Source organism: Bubalus kerabau, chromosome 11 (genome assembly GCF_029407905.1).
Source record: "Bubalus kerabau isolate K-KA32 ecotype Philippines breed swamp buffalo chromosome 11, PCC_UOA_SB_1v2, whole genome shotgun sequence".
NCBI classification, from domain to species: domain Eukaryota; kingdom Metazoa; phylum Chordata; class Mammalia; order Artiodactyla; family Bovidae; genus Bubalus; species Bubalus kerabau.
Genome location: NC_073634.1, coordinates 105,733,663 through 105,746,858, shown reverse-complemented (window position 1 = coordinate 105,746,858; position 13,196 = coordinate 105,733,663). Strand labels below are relative to the sequence as shown.

At 45.5% G+C, this 13,196-nt stretch overlaps 1 protein-coding gene across 5 annotated transcripts in view; it reads left to right on the top strand.

Moving 5' to 3' along the window:
- Positions 1-13,196, top strand: part of TSC1 (TSC complex subunit 1) — a 53,380-nt gene that overhangs the window by 25,910 nt on the left and 14,274 nt on the right. For all 5 annotated transcript variants that reach the window (XM_055541499.1, XM_055541498.1, XM_055541501.1 and 2 more), the window contains exons 7-16: positions 747-901; positions 1,281-1,354; positions 6,953-7,128; positions 7,941-8,053; positions 8,392-8,503; positions 8,829-8,941; positions 10,682-10,751; positions 11,165-11,269; positions 11,520-12,078; positions 13,130-13,173. In XM_055541499.1, the coding sequence (XP_055397474.1) occupies positions 747-901; positions 1,281-1,354; positions 6,953-7,128; positions 7,941-8,053; positions 8,392-8,503; positions 8,829-8,941; positions 10,682-10,751; positions 11,165-11,269; positions 11,520-12,078; positions 13,130-13,173 (1,521 nt within the window). The remainder of the gene's footprint in view (positions 1-746; positions 902-1,280; positions 1,355-6,952; positions 7,129-7,940; positions 8,054-8,391; positions 8,504-8,828; positions 8,942-10,681; positions 10,752-11,164; positions 11,270-11,519; positions 12,079-13,129; positions 13,174-13,196) is intronic.

The window sequence follows — 13,196 nt, the reverse complement described above, 5'->3', positions numbered from 1 at the left end:
AGTAACAAGCCCGAGGCCTGTATGATGCTGACTTGTCTAGTAGGCTCTTCCTGGGGAGAAAGGAGTGGCCTGTCCTTTGTTTTAGGGGAGCTTTATATATACCATTGGGATTTTCCATAGGGTCTGGATAAGGCTAGATGAATTAAATTTTCTGTTTCTCCCACTCGTAGCTCTTTAAGCTAATTTCAGATAGTAGCTTCTCACTCTGTAGTTATGAATCTGCATAGCTAAGACTACGAACTGATTTTAAAAGGTTCTCACACATTCATTCCACAAATATATGAATGCCTGTTATGCAGCAAGCTCGGTGAGAGCTCTCAGGGCACAGAGGTGAGTGAGTTGGTGGTCTTCTTGAGGTGTGTACTGAATCAGGCTGTGGAGACGTATGATGACAGCTTGCAGGGGGTGTTCTTGTAAAGGTGCTTCAGTATTACAATTCTAGGGTCCCTGTGAAGGGGCGCCTAGAGAGGAGGCAGGGATTAGATGAGTGCACGCCTCTGTGGGCCACTCCAAGTAGATGGGAGTTTATCCAGAGGCCAGGGGAGCCACCCATGGATCTCAGACAGTGGTGTCTGGTGTGTTCAGATTTGGGTTTTAGAAAACTGCTCTCCTTTACTTACTGTCTTCGGGGCGGGGCGGGAGCACACATACGCAGAAAGTCCCATTGGCAGCCTGTGTGCGTGTCTGTCTTGCACACACATGTCCCGTGTCCAGCTAGGAGCCCCCTCAGTAGATTTCTTTTTTAGGCCATGTGACAGAAGTCTATCTCGTCCACCTCCACGCCAGCGTCTACGCTCTCTTCCATCGCCTGTATGGGATGTACCCTTGCAACTTTGTCTCCTTTCTGCGTTCTCACTACAGTATGAAGGAAAACCTGGAGACTTTTGAAGAAGTGGTCAAGGTAAATGAACACCCATTTGTTTGCCGTTTAGTGTACTGTGGAGATGGGCTGCATTTGTAAGTTTCGTATTAAATGTTAGGGAAATTTTGAAAAGAAATTCAGCCTTCTCGCCATCTTGCCCACTGCCCTCAGCCCTGGTAACTATGAATCTGTTTTTCACCTTTATAGGACTTGCGTGTCCTGAACATTTCAAGCTTATGGAATCATAGAATATGGGTTTTTGTTCATGGCTTCTTTCACTTAATGTAACGTTTTAAGATTCATCCATGCTGTGGCCTGTGTCAGTACTTCATTCCTTTGTATTGTCAAATACGTTTTATTGTATAGAAATACAACAGAAATTAAGCCTTTTATAACTTGTCAACCCAAACTCTTTTAGCCAATGATGGAGCATGTGCGAATTCACCCGGAATTAGTGACTGGATCCAAGGACCATGAACTGGACCCTCGAAGGTATAGAAACTGAACTAGTGACAGAATTTCATAGACTCACTTGAGAAATTGAACACGTGATCTCAGAGATGGCCCTTTTGAGATGTTATTGGAGAAGACAGGTTTTCTGTTTATTTCGTTTTAAAGGACTTGCACAGTGAGGCATTTGTGTGCATGAGGCTAAGACATACTGCTCACTGACAGAGGAAGAGGTTGCGTTGCAGGGCCTGCCCCGCAGGACCCCAGAGGGCTGCGAGCCCGGTGGGCTGTGACCGTGTGGGGCAGGCGGCGATGGCTGTGCTTGGAAGCGCACACTGGGGGAGGTCTGGACTCCCAGTGGCCAGATTCCCCTGGTCACTTTCTCTATCCTGCTTAGCCAGGCAGCTGCCATTTTCCATGGGACCTGGTGGAAGTGCCCAGTTTTATCTCTGGAGAAGTGGAACCTGCCAGCCTCCTTAGTTGAGAATGCCAAGCATGGTGGAAGGTAGAGCTGAGTCATGACCAGAAAGGAGGAGTGAACTGAAACCCTGCACACCGAGCTGTGCGAGGCTCAGCCCTTCCCTTGCTTCTCTCTGGCTGCTCCCCGGGCAGGGAGTTGATGCCTTTTGGAGGAGAAGTGGTCCTCGGATATTGATGTTTGAGGATCTCCCCCTGAAAAAGATGACTCACTGCTTGATCACCTCAGCAAATCTCAGATCTCCACAAGCCCTCCCCCTGCTACACAGACCTTTTATCTGAGCAACTTGCTGTGAGATACATGTAGAGGAGCTTAGAAAACGTGTAAGAAAAGTTTATAGTAATGTATGGATGCTTGTGTAGACACCACTTTAAAAACATGGGACAGTACCCTCTCCATTTGTAATCATCTTTGTCCCTGGTCCCTGTCTCACCTCAGAAACACAACTGCCGTTCTTGCTTTCATTTTAATCATTCTCTTACTCAAAAAAATATATATGTATTTATTTTTAGTTATTTTGTGTTTTGGTTGAGTCTTTGGAGTGAGTCTTTGTTGCTGTGCACAGGCTCTCTCTAGTTGCAGCGAGCAGGGGCTACTCTCTGTTACGGTGCGTGGGCTTCTCACTGTGGTGGCTTCTCTTGTTGCAGAGCACGGGCTCTAGAGCATAAGGGCTCAGTAGTTGTGGCTTGTAGGCTTAGTTGCTCCATAGCATGTGGAATCTTCCCAGATCAGGGATTGAACCCATGTCCCCTGCATTGGCAGGCGAATTCTTAACCACTGTGCCACTAGGGAAGTCCTCTCTTGCATGGTTTGACCACATGTGTTGTTTCATTTTGAAAGCAAGCAAAGTCTGGCCTTGGAAAAGGCAGTCTTGTCACCATGAGATGAAGGTTCCCAGGAGGTAAGAGGAAGAACCAAGAGGGAAGAACACACAGCTTACCCTAGTCAGGGCATCTGGTGAGACCCATAGCGAGAGCCAGGTACTGAATGTGCTGCCGAATTATGGCAGAGGGAGGAGACTGCTCTGTGTGCCCTTGTGGCAGCTTCCAAGTATAGGTCAGAGAAGAATCCTTCTGTGGGATGAGATGAATGTCCTTAGCTAATCTAGGGAGAGTAGGCACTTCATCAGTGTATTCATTAATCAAGACAAGCTAAGTCCCAACAAGTTATCTAGGCCAGGGTTACCTACGCCGCCTAGAAGCTCTGTCCCTCAGTTGGAAAGATGGTTCGGTGGCAGCAGAAGCCTTAGTGAGGGCCCGCCCGTCTCAGCGTGCGTTCTGGTCTCAGCGGTCATCTTCTGTGCCTCGTGTGTGGCCGCCGTCTGCCTCTCTCGGCTTCTCTGTGCCTCTCACCTGTGCACATTCTCCCATTTCCTCTATCTCATGCCTTTTTGGGTTCACTCCTGTTTTCATGGGATTTTAGAGAAAGGATGCTGTTTTCTGTGTGGGTATAGATTTCTGGGTTGGGAGTCGTTCTCATTCAGCGGCTGGAAGGCCTTATTCCATTGCCCCTTTGCCGCCAACGCTGCTGTTGAAATCCAGAGACATTCTTATTTCTGATCATCTGCGTTTATTATCTTCTCTTTGCTCTCAGAGTACTCTGAAACTTCCTAGTGATGTCCCTTGACATGAATCTGTTCTCATTTTTCAGTCTGGAAGCTCTTACCTTTAAATGCTAGGAAATTTTCTGCAGTTATATTGTGCTTGATTGCTTTTCCTCTGCTATATCTGTCTTTCCTTCTAGAACTCTTAATGTTCTGATTGAGACTTCCTGGAGTGGGTCTCTGCTTTTCTTTGCTCTCCTGTTTTTTTCTTTTCTGCTCTCTTGTCCTACTTCCTAAAGATTTCATTGTCTTTAGCTGTTAATCCTTCTGTATTCATTTGTGCCAGGTTTTCAGTACCTAAGAGCTCTTTTTAGTTCTCTGGATGCTCCCATTGTTTAAAATTGTAGCCTGTTTTTGTTTCATGGATGCAGTCTCACATCTTTGATAAGATTGATGGGAGTTTTTTTGTTGTTTTTTTAATAAGGTTTTCTTTTTCCTACATAGTCTGTTTTCTCTAAACTGCTCTATTGTTGTTCTTTTTAAAATTTTGAGGCTTTCTGCAAAGATCTGGTGATCCACTTGTATTTGGATGAGGAGACTAAAAACCTCTGTTCACAAGGATGGGGCTTGTTGACTTTGTGCTTTCTTGTAGGTTGTTCTGAGCATCTGTAGGAGATGCTCGTATCAGTATTGGTTTCCTTTTGAGTTGGTCAGACTTTTTCAGAAAAGGGTCTTCTGATCTCTAGTCTACAAGAGTTGGGCTACTCCTGGAGAGTAGAGACTGCTTGGTGGGAGAGATGAGTGGTCTTGGCCTTCAGAATGTACATGCTCACTTAACTCCTCTCTTTAGAGTGCCTCGGTCCCTTGACTGTGTTGAACCTCTTCAGAGATGAGTCCAGATTTCGGAAAGCCAAGTGGGATCTCGGGGCTCAGGCAGCGTTTACCCCATCTTCCTGATTTTAGCTGCCCTGATTGACCTGTCGTCACTCATCTCCAGTTCCAGAAATACTTCTTGTATACAAGTTCTTTTGCTTTTCAAGGATTCTCCAGTATAAGTCAGGTTGACTTTTAGCTTTGAAACATTGGCAACTTAGGATTCTGCTTTCTGGGATTCAGTCACTACTTGCCCTTTGGCTTTCTGGTTTCAAACATGTGGTGCTGTTCTCTGTTTTCTCATTCTTCTCTTTCCTGTAGGTTTATATTTAAAAGGAAACAAATGTTGGTGGGGTTTGGGGGTATCGTGCAGTTGGATGCACACGTCCAGTCTGTTGTGTTAATTAGGAAATCTCTTGGTTCAACTTATAGAGCCTCACTCAACATGGATAGGCGGGTCATCTGGCCCTTGAAGAAAGGTTCTAGCACCAGAGACAAGAGACCAATGTAAAGAGTAGATAGAGGAGCTAGCAAGAAACAATAATAATGCAGAGAGCAAAAGAAAACATCTACAATAGCTGTAGAGATGAGACATTAGTGCATATATAAAGTTCAGGATGCTACACAAGAGACTAAAGAAAGCAGTGCTGAAAATTTAAAACTATAGCTAAAATAAACATTTTGATAAAAGAATTGGAGGGTATATTTGAGGATATCTTAGAGAGCAGAATCAAAGGATAGAAATGAGTTAGATGAAAGAAATTTAAAATAATCAGTCCAGAAAGTCTAACATCCAATATAAGGGGAGGAGAAAACTTTGGTGGGGGAAGAAATTGTGAAAGAAATAATAGAAGGAAATTTCCAATACAAGTACAAATGATACAAGAAAATACAATCATAGAATTGAGAGACGTGAGTTTCCAGGTTGAAGAGGTTTATGTAGTTCCCAGCACAGTCAATGAAAAAGAATGCTACCAGCTCAATATTGTGAAATTTCAGGAAAAAAAAAACACCAGTAAGGATCAGAAATAAAAATGAGGTTAGCTTCTGAAACACCTTCAAAATGGAGAGAAAAAGGTTTTCAACTTAGAATTTTATTCCCAGCCCGATTGCCTATCAAGTATGAGACAGTTTTAGATACGCAGGGACTCAAATTTACTTCCCATGTACCCTTCTTTAGTGAACCATTGAAGTGTGTCCTTCACCAAAATGAGAGTAAAATCAAGGAAGACAGAGTACAGGAAGTGGGGGACCTGACTTAGGGTCTTCAGCAAGGGGAGTCTTGGTATAACTTGTATAGCAGTGCTAAGAACAACCAGTAGGAGAGGGAGGGCTCTGGCAGGCAGCTCTTTAGGAGAAGGTGAACAATATCGGTAGATGGTTTGCATTTTGTTACGTCAAAATTATATTAGGCGTTTTCCCCCAGCTGTTAGAACACGTTTAGGAAGGATTAGTATTAGATACATGGAAGACTGAGGCAAAAAAACAGAAAAATTTAAACTCTAGGAGAAACTAAATTGAACAGAAAGGGAAATATTATGGAATACTCTTTAGCTTAGCTGTCAGTGGTACTGATCTAGTCATTATAAGGAATTGTTCAGAATCAGTTTAGAAACAACAAAACAGTGATCTACTATTTTGAGAGCACTGGGGAGGAGGGAAAGGGATCTGTGGAAGTGACCTAAACGCTCACCTACTGTAAGGACGTTAATAGTTGATGTCTAGAAATTCAGACGTCAGAAATTTGATGCCTAGAAATTTGGAGGTAGGGTTACAATTTAGCTGGAAGCTGAGCCCAGAAAGTTCCTTCACTCTCTTGGTGGCCAGTGTCCTCTCCCACTCCTGGCAGTCATGATCTGCCGAAAGCACGCTTTTGCATGGTGGGGTAACTTTCTGTAGACCCTGTCTCTGGTTGGACCTTAGGTTGTCTCCTTTCTTCTGGACAAGCTGTGCTGACTGTTGTTGTCCATCTTGATATGTGTCTGTTTCCACAGGCTGATTTCTTAGACACGGAACTCTGGATCACACAGCAGGACTCTTGAGACAATTCTTTAAATATCCTCATGGGCTTTCTCTAGGTTCAAGACGTGCTGAGCTGTATTTCTGGTCTGGGGATGGGTTAGAATCCTGAGGCTTTGATGGGAGACCTTAAGTCAGCCTCAGCTGCCTGGCAGTTTCCAGGTCCCCCTGTTCTGTGATTACTTTTGTTCCAGAGGAGAGTCCCCTGCTGACTTCTCTGCATAGTCTGTATTCTGTTCTGAGGCTGTGCCTGGTCTATTGTTGCTGAAACTTTGGTTTCAGATTAGTTTCTGATAACTTGATATAACCATTTTAAATAGGGTATAGGTTTGTAAGGCTTGCCTGCTGGCTCACTCCTCCTGCAGTACTGACCTCCTGCAATGCCAGAGACCTGGGTTGGGAAGATTCTCTAGAGAAGGAAATGGCAGCTCACTCCAGTGTTCTTGCCTGAGAAGTCTCATGGACAGAGGAGCCTGATGGGTTATAGTCCAGGGTCACAAGAGCTGGACATAACTTAGCGACTAAATCACCTCCACTATAGGTTTGTAAAATGAATGGCTAATTCCTTTTATCATAGTGCTAATTCGTACCTGGGCTAGGGTGGTTCTGCCTCGTTCTTTGCTGTTCATAGTTCAGCGGCTGGCATTGAGTCTGGGCTCTGAAGTATTTGATGGTTTGATTAAATGGATTATAGCTTGCATTTCTTGACTTTGATTGTCTTCTACAGGTGGAAGAGATTAGAAACACATGATGTTGTCATAGAATGTGCCAAAATCTCTCTGGACCCTACAGAGGCCTCATATGAAGATGGCTATTCTGTGTCCCACCAAATCTCAGCCCGTTTTCCTCACCGTTCAGCCGATGTCTCCGCCAGCTCTTACGTTGACACACAGAATAGCTATGGTAAACAGTGACTTTGGTGCTTATCTCTTCACAACCTTGTCTCTGGAAGCATTGTTTTATTGTTGACTTCAGTTTCTTTTCCTACAGTAAGGCTTAGTTGAGCTCCTAGGAACTGTTTCCCAAATACTTAAAATTTGGATTTGTCTCCGTTTTCTCCTGATTAACTTCTCCCCTAAGTTTAATTCACAATCTTATGACTTTAATCTCCACCTTGATAGTATGTCAGCAGAGTTGGGCTGTGTCCTCAACACTTAACAAAGAAAATGGATGGAAGGATATGACTTCTAGGCTCCTGTTTATAAAGGAAGCTTCTACTTTTTCAGACGCCTTTAGTGAGGCCCTCTGGGCTTGTCACATTGACACAGTTTTGAATGAATCTGGACAATTGGATTAAATAAAAGTCTAGGCTTATCTACAGGTAGCACCTGCTGAAATTGTCATACAAGTTGTGCTTTTTCAAGCTATTCTGAAGCTTAATGAGACATCAAACCTTAGTGAACTTTATTGCTAAAGAGTATTATAAAGTGTTAGTCACTCAGTCATGTCTGGCTCTTTGCGACCCCATGGACTATACCCTGCCAGGCTCCTCTGTCCATGGGATTTTCCAGGCAACAATACTGGAGTAGGTTGCCATTTCCTTCTCCAAAAGGGTCTTTTAAATGCTATTTTATACCCGTGGACATTAGGAGTCCCCTCAGCCTTTTTAAATGTAGGGAGCTGAACGCTATCAAATGGTCTCGAGGACCATTGTTCTTTGTCCGAATGACTGGAGCCCCACGCTGACCCCATGTGTTCTTTCCCTTCCCTTGTAGGGAATGCTACTTCTACCCCCTACTCTACTTCTCGGCTGACGTTAAACACGCCAGGGCAGCTACCTCAGACTCTGAGTTCCCCGTCGACACGGCTGTTAGCTGAGCCGCCACAAGTACGCTGTGGACTCGTGTGCCTGCTTTCTTCTCTGCCTGCTGGTGAAGCTGGCCTTCGGGGTCAGGGTTTAGCCTGCGGTTGGGAAAATCTCTCACTGCTTGTTTCAGGAGTTAGTTTTAAGGATGCGTCATGTTTGCAGAGAAAGTTAACTGTTGCCACTTGGGTTTCTCTTGGCATCTAGGCTTAGAAAATGCGATGTGTCTCTTGATAAAGCCTTAGTAAGATTCCTTTTCCCAGTTGAAAGGCTAAATTTAAAATGATCGTTGGTCACAGGCTTGTACCTCGGGAGGTGGTGGTGTTTGATTCTTGTTGTTGACCTGCCTGTTAACTTCCTAGGCTACTCTTTGGAGCCCATCTGCAGTTTGTGGGATGACCACTCCTCCAACTTCTCCTGGAAATGTCCCACCTGATCTGTCACACCCTTACAGTAAAGTCTTTGGTACAACTGGTATGTATGGCCTAGGTTAGGTTTGGCTGATTGGTTCGGGCCTGCCTGTTATAATAAGGAACAGTCTCCTCTACGGTCTAAGAGTTTGAGAGCCTCTTGCAGTAGGGAACCTAGTTTTGATGCCTAATACAAATGCCTGGAGCTTTCAGAAGTTCAAGTGAGCCTTAAAAAAAAAGACAGGCTGATATAGACTCTCCAGAAAGTGAAGTGTAGCAGCTTTCTTTGCAGTACTAGTTAGGCTGGGAAAGAAGAAAAAGTGGCGGTTTTCCTAATCGTTAAACTGACAGTGTGTTTGTGTGTGTGTTCTGCTCTTGTCTTGGAGCAGGTGGGAAAGGAACTCCTCTGGGAACCCCTGCAACCTCTCCTCCTCCAGCCCCACCCTGCCATTCGGATGACTACGTGCACCTTTCACTCCCACAGGCCACGGCCCCCAAGAAGGTTTGCCGGGCTCGTCTACTGTCCCCTCGCCCACGCACAGAGACTTGCTTCCAGCCTCACTTTGGGAAACCTTTTATGCCAGTTAGAAGTCTGACCTAAAATGTAATGGGTTTGAATCAGATCAGTTGAAAATAGACCAATCAGCAGCTCTCAAAGAATGTGGTCTGCTGACCCTGAGGATCCCCAAACCTTCTAAGAGACACTGCCAGGGCAAATCTGCTTTCATAGTTACTCTTACGTGGTCATTCGCCCCTTTTTTCTGCATTTATACTCATGGCATAGAAACAGTGGTGGGTAAGATGGCTGGCCCCTTGCTCTTCTAGTGGCGTTGCATTCTTCTTCCTTGATGTGTTCTTTCTGTTTGGCAGAAGAAAAGAAGCAACAACCAAAAAAAAAAAGTGCCAACCTTGAGTATTCTATAGAAAGAACCCACGTGTTTAATATTGTTTGTGATAAAACAGGAAGTAGACTTAAAGCAGTCTGAGTGCATACCAACACGTGGTGGCTTCCATACACGCTTGTGACATTATTTGAGTTGAGAGCTGAGCTGGTTGCTCTCTCTTATGCAGCAGCAGTCTTATTTGAAAGGATAACTGGCGACAAACCACGGTTACTCAGACTTGAGTATTAGGCAGGCAGTTAGCTTCTTAGATGACAAACTGGCTCTGTCACTTGAAGATGAACAACTGACGGTCTTTGTTGCCCATGATAAAAACGTGCAATTAGAATATTAAAAACTCGTATCTGCCACCAAGTGCTTGATAGTGCCCCTAAGTCTTTCATGACGAGATTGAAAAGTCTTGAGAAGCTTGGTTGATAGTTTTGAGTTTTCAATATCATATAATGAAATGTTTTAACACTTAGAAGATGTGCACAGCTTGGTGAGCCAGTGTTCCGCCCGCCTTGTGTGTGATGTTAAAGACCCATATGTAGATAATACCTTTGAGGGGCAAGGGAGACCAGTGGATCTTACTTAACACGGTATGAAGAGTGAATTGCGATGGCTTCAGGTTCTGCTCCATAACTGACCTTGAAGAAGAAATACCCTTGTCGAGTTTCAGAGTAACATCAGAGATGGCTTTCTGCAGTTATCTAAAAAATCTTTCTGCTTTTTATATCTGCTTATCCGTGGGGCCTAGAGTTTTCTTCCTATGCTTTAGCCAGAATAACATGTAACCCAGCAGAGCAGAGACAGCCATAAGAATCCAGCCTCCTTCCATTAAGCCATATATGAAAGAGATTGCAGAAATGTGAAACCACTTGACCCTTCTCACTAAACTTACCTTTGTTTTGGGAAATATAGTTATGTTTCATAGAAATATGTCATTTATGTTTACATGGGTTGGGTATTTTTTTGGCCATGCTGCACAGCTTGTAGGATCTTAGTTCCCCGACCAGGGATTGAACCCGCCTCCTCAGCAGTAAAAGCATGGAGTCCTAACATTGAACCACCAGGAAATTCCTGGGTTGGTTAAGTGAATTAATATTTTTAAAATTCTGTTTTAGTTTCTGGTGTAGTAACTATCAATAGATTTAGCCACATAAACAAAATCCTTGAGCTTCTTAGTCACTTTTAAGAACAGAAAGGCATCCTGACACCAGTTTGAGAACTACTGGGCTAAACTTTAAACTCCTTTATAATATACTAAAATTTGAGGAGTTTAGGATATTTCTCTAGCATTAGAGACCATGCACACAATTTTCTGCCTTGTGATATATAAATGGTATCTGTCGTTGCAGGAAGAGAGAACAGACTCTGCAAGGCCCTGTCTACACAGACAACCCCATGTTCCGAATGACAGAGGATTAGGTAAGGCCTCTGGATAATGGTGGACCTTGCTTGACTCTTGATGGGTTGCGTTATAGTGTGGAAACAGGGAAATTCCAGAGCACCACCAAACACTGAAGCCCAGAGATAATGAAAAATGTAATTCTAAAAGCCAACCTCATAATAGCATCCCATAAAAGCTGCTAAGTACTTGTGTCTTGAGCTGATCAAACCATGGCTTTATCTGTTCTCTGCAATGTTGAGAAAGAATGGAGAGTTTTGATTCTGTGGTACCTTGCATTGGCTCATTGTAACCTTCTGGCTCTGGGAGCTCCAGAAGAGAGCCATCTCCCCGTCTTCTTCAGCAGGAGAGTCAGGGTGGGCCTGCCCTGTCAGTGTGAGCAGTTCTCGCGGGCATGGGGGTCTCCAGCGTGTTTGTCTTGTTTTCTCTGTAGAAGAGCTGCACGGAGGCAAGGGATCTGTCACTCTCAGTGATCTTCCAGGGTTTTTAGGAGACCTGGCTTCTGAAGAAGACAGTATTGAGAAGGATAAAGAAGAAGGTAACGTGTGCAGGGTTCTGGGCTTGTGGAGATGCTGCACATTGATAAAGCCCTCATTTTCTGCCCGAGAACCGGGACTTAGTATCAACATGCACAGGATTGCTTGCTTTTTCTTCCTTTGGGGGAGGGAGATGGGAGTTTTGTTCTGAGCCCTGTGCCTGGTCCCTTTGGGTGGCACAGGGCAGCACACAGCCCCACACTGCCCGACCTGACCCGGATGCGCCGTCTCTTCCCTCCTCCTTCCTTGCAGCGGCCATATCTAAAGAGCTGTCTGAGATCACGACGGCCGATGCCGAGCCCCTGGTTCCTCGAGGAGGCTTCGACTCGCCCTTCTACCGGGACAGTCTGCCGGGCTGCCCGCGGAAGACCCTTTCAGCTTCCTCCAGCACTCAGGGCACCAGCGCGAACCCTGAGCCTTTAAACTCCTCCCTGGACAAGTCGGGGCCTGACACACCAAAGCAAGCCTTCACGCCCATAGACCTGCCCTGCGGAGGCACCAGGGAGAGCCCTGCCGGAAACAGGGAGCGCCAGGCCTCTCTGGAGGCCAGCATCCTCACCCCCAGCCCCTGTAAAATTCCACCTCAGAGGGGAGTGGGGTTTGGCAGTGGGCAGCCTCCCCCATACGATCATCTTTTTGAGGTGGCATTGCCAAAGACTGCCCATCATTTTGTCAGCAAGAAGACGGAGGAACTGCTCAAGAAGGCAAAGGGAAGTGCAGAGGAGGACTTCACGCCCTCCGCCTCCCCTGTGGAAGTGCTGGACAGGCTGATACAGCAGGGAGCGGATGTGCACAGCAAGGAGCTCAACAGGTGAGGCTCTGCGCGTGCCTGTGTCTGCACTTTCCACTTGGTTAGGAACTACGGGAAGTGGGTGGGTGGAGGCAGGAGTTCCTCTTCGTGTGCTCCCCAGAGGCAGCTGGTTCTCCGTTTGGTCAGGGTCCTTCTAGCCCGTTGCCTTTTCATACCTGCGAACGTGCATGTCCTCTGTGCATGCTACCCTCAGGCCATTCCGTAGATAACTGGCCAGGGAGAAAGGAGTCTTCTACGCATAGACCCCCCCTGCACTGTGAGCAGGCGTAAATGCTTTCATGTCTGCTCTCTGACACTTGAGGATGAGCTTACGGTATTCAAATAATATAGAAATACTGGTCACGAAGTCGCCTTCTCCAGCTACAGATTTGTTGTTGTTGTTCTATTTTGGTACAGTAGCCCATTAGATGGAAAATAAAATCTACATTTCAGTGCAAGGTCAAGGTGGCCTATCTCCACTTCCTGCTCGCACACAAGGGTTAAGAACCCCTCTGAACGGCTGTTTTCAACCCTTTTTTACTATGGTTTTCAAAGGTGACCTAGGAAAGGATAAGAGAGTCACTGTCCATAGTAATGCTGTTCCTAAACAGGCTCTTAGGGGGTGAGGGCTTTCCTTTTTCTTCTGCAGAATAACCTAAGTGAAATTTGACAGGTAACTGTCCTGTTTAAGGTCTGTCTTAAGTGAAGTTTAGTGTAGTAGAGGCAGGTGAATCATCTGCTGTGTCCTTAACCTGGACAACAGGAGCTTCTCAGCAGAGAGCCGCACTCTGTGTGTGGTGCAGAGAGGGTTGAAAACAGCGCCCAGTGTGTTTATCTCTCCCTGCGTGAGGAGCCGCCCTGCATATACAGGCTGCAGTGTGAGCTCTGAGTTAGGGGCCTCTCCATTCTGGAGATGCTGTCATGCTTACTGGGGGCTCTGACCCGCTCTGTCCCCGGTGGACTTCAAGTTTGAAACTGTCTCACGCCTCTGGCTTGTGATCACAGAGAAGTGATCTGCCTAGTTTTTCCAGCTGAGATTAGTAACTTTGTTACTCGACAACTTTCTTCCTAGGTTGTCTTTACCCAGCAAGTCTGTCGACTGGACCCACTTCGGAGGTAAAGTTGTTACTTCAGCTCCA